The following is a 9,971-nucleotide window of genomic DNA, read 5'->3' as shown; positions in this document are numbered from 1 at the left end:
AAAATTTATATTAAAACATATAATTTTTCATATCTTCACCTGTTACGCAACCAACGTTAAGAATGTAGTTTTTCGACATGAGTTTTCTTTTCGGAAGTGAAGTTATATAATTTAAGATATTTTTTATATAAATAGTTAGCAAGACTCGTGTACACCGTTTCCCAAACCACCAACTATGAGCTCCAGGGCTTAAGTTTCGGAATTACGAAGTGAAAAAGTCGATTCAAATAAAGATTTTTTTGTTATTTCGCCTATCGTAAAATGGAAAAAGAGTTATATATATATATATATATATATATATATATATATAGAAACTTAATGGGATACTTTATTATGTGAATATTGTATAAATTTTGAGATAATTCAGCAGTTAAAAAGTTACAAATATAAAAGCTCCCCACGTGTTTTTGAAAGTATAGAAGCGCAACTCCATGATTTTTCATGTGTGAACATTCTTTTATGCGATCGACCTGTCACGAGATGAGGTTTTAATTTTAAAATATAAATCATCACATATAAATAAGTAAATAAAGTATATTGAGCATGAGCCGGGTGCACGCGATGATGGTTTCTTTTAATCTCCGGTATTTGTTTTTGCTCGGTCCCGCAGAGAGGCTGTGGCGAATGGCAAAACCGACGCGCGTGTTGTATTACGCCGAAATCCCCAAATTACCCCTCTAAACCTCCCCGCAGCGGAATCGCTCGACCACCCCTCACCCTAGAAAGTAAGAATAGGAATAGTAGAAATATAGAAATTGAAGAACGTCGGATCTGGTCGCTGATCCCTGGGCCTCGGCGGCCGAACCCACCCCCACCCCCCACCACCGAGGCGAAGAGACAGAGAGAAAAAGAGAGAGACGAAGATCTAAGCTTCTCGAGCGAGCGCCGAGGGTTCTCACGCACCATGGCGGCGGCGAAGAAGCCCCCGCCGCACCCGCACCCGCACCCGCACCCGCACCCCCGCCCCCTACGGGGAGTGATCCCGCCCCCGATCCTCAAGCAGTGGGGGGGCGGCGGCGTCGGCGGCGGCGGCGAGACTGAGAGGGGGCTGGAGGAGCTGCGCAAGAAGCTGATGGGGCATCTCCGGGAGGCGGCGGACCGGATGGAGCTCGCCGCGATCGGCCTCGCTCCGTACGACGCGGCGCCGGAGAGAGCCGACGCCGCCGTCGCCGCTCGTCGGCGGCGAGGCCGTGGATCTGAGGCGCGGAGGGTCAGGGGGTTGCGGCGGCGAGGAGAGCGAGGAGGAGGAGGAGCGGGGGTTGGGAGGGCTCTGAGGGCGGCGGCGCAGGTTCTCCATCGAGCTGACGGCGGAGGAGATCGAGGCGACATCTACGCGCTGACCGAGTCGCGCACCGCGCCGCGACCCGGAAGCGCCCAGAATCGTACAGCGCCGACTCGATGTATGTTGCTTACTTTATAATTCCTCCCTACCTATCTCCTATTAATTCTTTGCCTTCCCTTTCTTAACTTTTTATCGTCTATTTATCTTCTAAATATCTTGTTTCAACCGCCTAGTTATTTTTATGTGGATCATGCATATATATATATATATAATATATATATATATTATATATATATATTATATATATATATATATATATATATATTATATCAGTTTACTACCGTGATATTGCAATTGCAACTTGGTTGGTGAATACTGAGTAGTTTTAACTTTCGTGCTATCATATCGAATGTTAGAGCAAGCTTGTTGCCCCTGGCAATGTGTAGACCTGGTACTACTGTCTATCTGGGAAATAGGATAAAGCAGAAAATGCACCATATCAGGCTTTATTTGGTGCGAAAATAGGATACCAACATATTTATTTTATTTTCGTAATAATATCACAATTCGCGTATAATATTAAATTAGTTTAGTAATTGAACACACAATACTATACTATATCGATTGTGAAAAAATAATATATATTTTCCTATATTTTCGCCCTACCTCCTTGGCTTTTGTAGCTCTCAATACGCGGCAATAATATAGGCCTAAAATTAATAACTCTAATATATATATATATATATAAATATATATATATTATTATATTATATATATATATATATATAATAAAAAATATATATTTTTTATTATTTTATTATTTTTTATGTTAGAATACATTGGATATATACTCTGACACTTTTAACTTGTATCTTTTAATAATTTTTATGTAAAATTATTTGATAAATGCTTTTATAGTGTGTGGCGGGAGAAATAATGAGTAATTGAGTGTTGGATTACATTTTGAAAAAAAAAAAAATCTAATGCAGAAAGATAAAAGAAATTTATAAAATATAGTATGATTGTGTAGTTAACTTAACGTCTATATATTTTATTATCAAGAAGGTTCGATATTTTATTCCACTTGAGTATGTAGTTTAGATGGTTTATGAAATTTAATAAAATTTGTAGTTCAAATAGAAAAACGTTGAGGGGGCCTATATATTGTAAAAGAACCGATTATTGAGAAGGCCTCAGCTCATTTTATCTACATTTTGCCTCGTGCCTTGTATGTGTTGATGTTTTAATTTTTAGTAACGAGTAATGTTACATATACATTTCTCATGGGATGTATATCCTACATCTTATTTATTTAATAGATAAGGTGTTTTGACTAGTCACTTATTGTGATTGACTAGTAATTAATATCCCACTCATTGAATGGATGGAATATAACTTATATATTCCAAATAGAATGTACAAATACTATTTTTCATAACAATAATAATAACAACTTTTTATTAAACAAATTAAAAAGGAAAAGCGGTGTTTATTTTTTTAGATATTTTCGCAGTCGCTCTTCCCTGGCTTATGGCTGTCTGAGGTCAGCGTGGATTTGTACAAGGTTCCGGACGAGTAGCTTCAGGCCGCGCTTACTCTCAGTTGCGGTGACGGCACCGCGCTGATTGGGGTTCCCAAAGAAGTAAAAAGATAAAAAGTAATAAAAAAAAAAGAAGAAAGCAGAGCGAACGTGCGAACGTGGTGATGGTGCTACAGGTGCAAAAACGGGTGAGCTGAAGATTGTTACCGCTGGGATACCACTGTGTTAGTTTTGGGGGAACGGGAGGTGAAATTAAAAACGTTTTATTCTCTCTAACTCTCTTCTTGTTGGGTGAGCTGGTGGGGTCCTTTCTTTTCTTCTGTCTTTCTCTTTTATTAATAAGTGCAAAGGTTGTTTCGTGTTCGGTCTGACCACTTCTTGCAGCTTTTCATTTTATTACTCTCTATTGTCTCACTCGCGCAGCCATCTCATCTCATCTCATCTCATCTCACATTACTTGTGCCAACCATGCATGTAATGATTGTTTAATCTTTGTTTCTGATCACCCTCAACTTTTTCTAACTTTAAGTGATGAAAAGTTTGATGATTGATTTTATATAAATTTTCAACTTTAAAGTCAAATTGTTTTATATTTCCGATCAAGTTTATTTTCTAAAAAAAATAATGAACAAAGAATTCTACATTTCTAGCTAGAAAAAAAAAAAAAATGGTTCTAATCAAATTATCACTGTATTTATATTTTTTGTTACGATGGTCCCCATTATTTCACTTAAGCAAAACCAGGTTGGCGTGGAGTTCGGGCTGGGTCTAATTCGAGCTAGTTCTGTTCCTATATTAGGTTGATTTTGTTTGGTTTCAGCTTAATTGACCTGATGTGAAACTTTTATGCACATTTCAAGCTCAAGTGTTATCAAAATGATTTGAACAGGTCAGATCAACCGTGTCAAGCATTTAAATCTTGGGTGGTTAGGCTGGTCAACGAAAGAAATGAAAGTCCAGTTCTGATTTTATTCAGGCCACAAAAATTGAGCTCTTCTACAACCCTATTAACTTAGTCGGGTACCGTAACACCTGGAATAAAAAGTATGAATCCAGGTTAGAATAGATTGAAGGAAAAAGAGGGGCAAACAGTAGAAGAAAGGAGAATAAGCAGCACTTAGTTTTAGTGTAGGGTCGAGGAAGGGAGCTTTTGGCACTATTTTATGGCCCTATTAACTGAGCCGGATCATGTAACACCTGGAATAAAAAATATAGATAAGAATAAGCAAAAGAATAAATACGGGTAAATACTAGAAGAAAGGAGAATAAGTAGCTCTTAGCTTTAGTGTAGGGTCGAGGAACGCAGCTTTTGGAGGATCGGAAGCAAAGGCACCAAAGGTTAGAGCGGCATAAGGCGAGGAAGAGAGCAGCAAGCTAGGATTCTGTCACGCCCTGAGACCGCTACCAATTTGGTTCGGTTCGGACGCGTCGAACAGACGCCGGACGGACAGCACCTCCCCTGTCTGCCCAAGGCTCAACAACAAGATCAAGTACAATTAAGCGCCCAGGAAATGCTTAAAATACATACATGATCAACACGAAGCACCACAAGTGCCAACAAGTAAGAACAAGAGTCACGAGTACATATACAAGTGAATAAAGAGAGATAATTCTAGTTATTACATCCATTCATCTTTTACATATTGATTTATATTTTTATCCTCTAAAATATATACATAAGTTTACAATTTTGTCTCCCAAAATATAACATTCACTAACCATGTACACGAGGGTACTCTAATGCAAAATGGAAAGCTGCTAGCTAGCTAGGGCGCTATGCCCTTACCGCGGTCCTTTGCCGGTACTCTCCCGCTAGGCACTGCAACGAAGTGGGGTGAGAACTATATAAATATAGTTCCCAGTGGGTTCGGCCGACGACTCCGCCGATCTTCCCACTAGATCCAAGCAGGCACAAGCAGATAGATATATAGATAGATATGAAATTGAAGTGCAACATAGTAAGATAACATGCAACATTCTACTATGCCTTCAATAATCAGATGTATGAGCAACTACATAGTATGCAACCTACTACATGATACCATGCCTCAACTAGCAAATGAATGAGCTACAACATAGTATGTAATCTACACAGTACAGAGACAACTATTATGCTACCATGTCAAGAAACTATGTCGCTCTTGCTATCATTCAATCACGCGGCTCACCTATTGGTGCCGTATCTACTAAATCTCACGGGTGAAGACCTGCTCACTCATCCGACTCAGAATCTAATGTCAACGGGGAGGATCCGCTCACTCGCCCGACTCACGATCTAAGTGTCACAACTCAATCTCAATCTCGCAGGTGAGGATTTGCACACTCACCCAACTCACAACCAAATCTCAACGGGGAGGATCTGCTCACTCGCCCGACTCACAATCTAATCTCAACGGGGAGGATCTGCTCACTTGCCCGACTCACAATCTAATCTCAACGGGGAGGATCTGCTCACTCGCCCGAGACCGTTTGCGGGACCCCATAAGGCTATCCCTATCGTATGACAACTCTGGAGCGCACGCTTGAGCGGAGCGACCGCCTACAAGCTTTGAACAGACATGTGAGTGTGATCAAATCCTCGTCACTGAGGATACCCTGCCACTAGGGTCAACATCCACTTGGGAACTATGTCATCCCTAAGTTCAATATGCAACGAGTATTTTCCTCTATACACTACTTGTCATGCCACTCGTCAAATTGTCAATATTGTCTAGATGCCCACTCGTTCTCTAGTCCTTGTCAACACAAGATTAAGTTCATCATTTAACTTTACCTGTAACGCACTGGACCTTTGCAAATTGCGAGGTTCGAGTGTTTGGATGTATTTCGAGCTTTTCCACACTTGGTGGAGGGTTGTAGAATGTTTTCCGACCTAAAAAGTTCGAAAACTGAAATTCTGGATAAGTCCTGAGAGTTTTTACTCTCGGGGACCGGTCCCTGGAAGGAGAGACCGGTCCCCCAGTGAGCAGTGTTGCGGCAGCCCTGAGGCAACCGGTCCCTGGCGGGCGAGACCGGTCCCTGGCGGGCGAGACCGGTCCCCGAGCGCGCCTTCGCAGAGAGAGACCGGTCCCACGCAGGGAGAGATCGGTTCCCGAACGCTAGTTCTCCGGGTTCGCAGCGAGAGACCGGTTCCTGCTGGGGAGAGACCGGTCCCTCTGGGCGAAAACTGCCCAAAACCGGGCTGAGGCAATATTGGATTTTTGGAGGACCTAGCTGGATTTTGTTACAATAGAGGGTCTATATGACCCCTCCACCCTCTCTTCTCCTCATTTCTCTTCTCTCAACTCTCTCCACACCTTTGGTAGAGGAGAAGAAGAAGAAGGAGAAGGAGAAGAAGGAAGGAAGAAGAAGAAGATTGAGAGCTATTAGAGGACTTGGAGCATCTTCCCCACCCTCTCTTCTTCCTTGGTGCTTGAAGGCTTGGACTTGGAGCTTGCAAAGGAGAAGATCTTCACCCTTTGATCTTGGATTGAAGCTTCTTTGAGGTTGGTAGCCCTTTCTCTCCATCTAGACCTTGGATTTGAGGTTTTATTGTATTGGAACCCTAGAATGAGGTTTTAGGGTTGATTTTTGGGGCTTTTTGATCTAGGGCTTTTGAGGCTAGATTGATTAGATTAGAACCTTCCTTGAGCTTGGGTTGGAAGGGTTCTAGCTCTCTTTTAGAGCTTTGGAAGAGATTTCTTCTCTTGAGGTGAGTTTTAGCCCTTTTGTTAGGTTGTTAAAGTTTGACCTTATAGATTGATCGTAATGCCCGTGTATCTTGTCGCTCAATACTTTTAGGGTATTTTGAGACTCGGGGACAACTTTGTTCGGCGAAACGAGGCGCTACGCGACGGTTCGGTGGGTTTGACCTAGCCTACCTATGAGGAGTTCTCATATGTGGTTATATATGTTCCGTAAATTGAAAAAGCATGCATATTCATCCTAATTGTATTTATTTATGATTTTTGGAATGCTTAAAATGCATATGTTACATATGATGAAATTTTGGACCTCTATGTAGTAGAGAGTTGCTTGGGAGATCCAGGGTTGCCTTTAGCATTCTTTATGAGACTTGGTTTCATGTTTCTATAGTGTAAATGAGTTCGGATTCATGCATTTAAACTTGAGTTCACTTGTGACATGAAAGATGACAAGATTGCCGTTTAGAAGGTATGTGAACTAGAGAGCTAATGTCATCAAGCGGCATTGAGCTCGAGACATGTGAGAACCTAGCGGATAGGGCCATTGAGGGATTAGGAATGCATGTTGAACATCAGATTGCCTAAGTGTCATCAAGGGGCACTAGGCGTAGCAAATGTTGAAACTCCACATTGTGACTTAAACTAGATCTTCGGGATGCTAGTGAACGTACCATGTTAGAGACATGAGGATTGGATATTTGAGACTTGGACTATGCTTGCTTGCCATTTGTGCTCATTCGCACATACTTGTGAGGGTCGCTCCCTACAGGCCGGCACTCCGGAGTTAGCCTACGCGACTTGTGTTCGCTCGTGCGGTATTGAGAAGCCAACGGGGTCGAGTGGGACAGACACATTCCAAGAGTAGGGATGTTGGGCTACCACAGGCACTTAGGCGGCACAAGCTGGACTACCTTTGGTAGGTCCTTAATTGGAAATGGAAATCGACCGGTGTTGAGAATGGCTTAATCACTACTAGATAGGATTAGTAGTTGAATTATATTTATATGCTTTTAGCCTAGTGTTGAGACAGTGTAGCACTTGATAGTCTCCTTTTTTGCATTAAAGTATACGCGGTTTTGCATGACAGAACTTATGCATTAAGTATTCATAAAGGTTAATGATTTACTATTTTGATATCGTAGATGTAACCACCATGACATCGTTTATACTTGAGTTTAGTAATTTAGCATTTTAATTATGCCTTTATATCGCAGTCATTATTGCTATTATATTGTACTTACCCTTTTCTTTTTGGGGCTGAGTGAAGTGTATAGAGCTGAGGTCATTGAATTGCCTACTGGAACTATAAATTAATTAGTTCTCACGCCCTCTTTTTCTGATGTTTTTCAGGCCTTCCACGCAGGAGAGGCCAGGATCGCGGAAGGGTATCGCCTCGGGGCTTAGCGTGTTACCGAGGATCGTTGATAGGTGGTCTACCTCTCGTGTTTGTGCTCTCCATCTGGTGGATAGCTTGCTAACCCGTATATGTATAGAGACCACCATTTTTGTACTAGGGACAGTTATTGTACTACTTATGGTTTCTTTGTTTGACTAGCTTTATTGTCTAGATTTACTTTGGTGTAGATGTTAGAACTTTACTCGCTCTGATATCATTAGTCGCTAGTTATTTCACTTTTTCTATTTGTTCTATTACTTGCTTTTACTTCCGCTTTTATTCTAGACGCTTTATATGTGTAGACATATGACGGGTCTGGGCACGCTACCGGGAGGGCCTCCGCCGGTCCCGGGGCGTGACATTACCACTGTAGGGTTCTATGTCACAATTCCTCTATTCTTATGGATCCTAACTCAAGTGCGAAACTCATGTTGCTACACTACTCACGATCAGGCAAGAATAGAAATGCAGCTAACCAATACCCTATCATGCATAGTACTAACACTAGTCCAAATGCCACTCTTCTAGGCCATTTATATATCCAAGTTTATCTTTATGCCACTATAGGATTCCATGTCACAAGACCCAATCCTCATGCATCCTTAGTCCATGTGTCAAGCTCACAATGCTACACTACTAAGAAGCATGCAAGGAAATGGAAATGAACCATCTATACATCCTATAATGCATAATGTTGATATATGATCAATACATTTAACTTAGACATAAAAGGAAGCCCGGTTGCTTCGAGATGGACACCCCCCACCTTTTGGTGATGTCACAATGCTACGATTCCGGTTCCGTGATTTTTAGGAAGCCTACGCCGCGAGTTGCGGCAATCTATACCGGAACAGGTTCTTTCCTCGATATCTTCGCGTACACTCGTCGGGTTGCCGAACCGAGCGCACCAACGCGTTCGTATACCTAGCAATTAGGTTAGAGAGAGATCAATTTAGATCAAAACTACTCACGAGCAAAAGCCCTCTTTTTGGAGCCCTAGATCCCCATTATTGTAATTAGCTTCACACAAGCAATTACACTTGCAATAAATGAGATCTACTACTCTTAGAGCATCAACAAATATCATCTAGCTAAGTTCAAAGAGGTCTAAACCATGCTCTAGCCATTCACCATGAGAGGCTTAAAGAGCTTACCTCAACTAGCTAGGAAAGAGATGAAGAAGATGGTGGAAATCCTTCTCCAAGCTCCAATCTCCTTCTTCTTCCTCTCCTTGATCCACTTCTAGAGAGAGGGAGAGAGCTTCTAGTGAGAGAGAGGGCTTGTTTGGAGGTTGCATATGAGAGAGGGTGAAGAGAATAAGCCCTAAACCCCTTACTTAACTCCCCTCATGGCAGAATTGCCAAAAAGCCCCTCAACTTTTAGTTTTCTGCACAGCCCACGCAGGGCAGATTTCGCTCTCGGGGTTCGGACCTTGGAGGTAGGGTCCGGACCGCGTAGGTCCTCCCAACCCAGCGAATTAAGGACTTAGCCAAATTTCAGCTTCCGTCTGTTTCTTCTTCGTTTTCGCTCGTTTTCGCTCGTTTGGCTTCCGATTCATTTCAAATCGCACCGAGACTCTCAAAACATGTTTTCGAGCGTATTTAAATTCTCATTTCATCCACGCTAACGCTGGATTTAGTTCACGGCCTAACATAGCCTTTCGGGTTCTGTTTTCGCGCCAACGTGAACCGAAACGCCCGAATGCTTCCGAATTTCACCGGAACCATTCTAATGGCTTTCCAAACCAACATACACCGGAACTTCATAACTTTAGAAGTTCGGCACCTTACAGATTCCCTTAGGCTTAGTTTGGTATTGAGGTCAATCTAAACACTATTAGATAGAATGGAGTTGAGAAAAAGCATATAGGGATATGTAACATACCACATCCCTTGTGAATCATACCGAGTTCCGTCAAAACGAGCGGAACGCGAAATTGAACGAGTTAAAGTGGACCCTAAGTGCATTGAAGTTCATAAACGGAGCAAAAAGGGACCCGGAGAGCAAATCTGGAAATCTGGCTAAGTCCTAGATTTTGAGCTCTCGGGGACCGGTCCCTGAAGGAGAGAC

The 9,971-nt window shown here is 42.1% G+C and overlaps 1 protein-coding gene across 1 annotated transcript; it reads left to right on the top strand.

Moving 5' to 3' along the window:
* The first annotated feature begins 553 nt into the window (after window positions 1-553).
* On the top strand, window positions 554-2,925 carry LOC109706274 (homeobox protein B-H1-like). The gene is made up of 3 exons (XM_020227056.1): window positions 554-1,288; window positions 1,350-1,400; window positions 2,796-2,925. The coding sequence occupies exons 1-3, from the start codon at window positions 905-907 to the stop codon at window positions 2,859-2,861; spliced, it is 501 nt and encodes a 166-aa protein (XP_020082645.1). The 5' UTR covers window positions 554-904; the 3' UTR covers window positions 2,862-2,925.
* The last annotated feature ends 7,046 nt before the right edge of the window (window positions 2,926-9,971 follow it).

The sequence above is a fragment of the Ananas comosus genome, unplaced genomic scaffold (genome assembly GCF_001540865.1).
Source record: "Ananas comosus cultivar F153 unplaced genomic scaffold, ASM154086v1, whole genome shotgun sequence".
NCBI classification, from domain to species: Eukaryota; Viridiplantae; Streptophyta; class Magnoliopsida; order Poales; family Bromeliaceae; genus Ananas; species Ananas comosus.
This window is presented reverse-complemented; position numbering and strand designations above follow the sequence as displayed.

Coding starts and splice junctions, on each gene's coding strand:
- LOC109706274 (XM_020227056.1), top strand. CDS start 905: ATGGCGGCGGCGAAGAAGCCCCCGCCGCACCCGCACCCGCACCCGCAC. Junction 1,289..1,349: donor CTCTGAGGGCGGCGGCGCAG/GTTCTCCATCGA, acceptor TGACCGAGTCGC/GCACCGCGCCGCGACCCGGA. Junction 1,401..2,795: donor TCGTACAGCGCCGACTCGAT/GTATGTTGCTTA, acceptor ATATTTTCGCAG/TCGCTCTTCCCTGGCTTATG.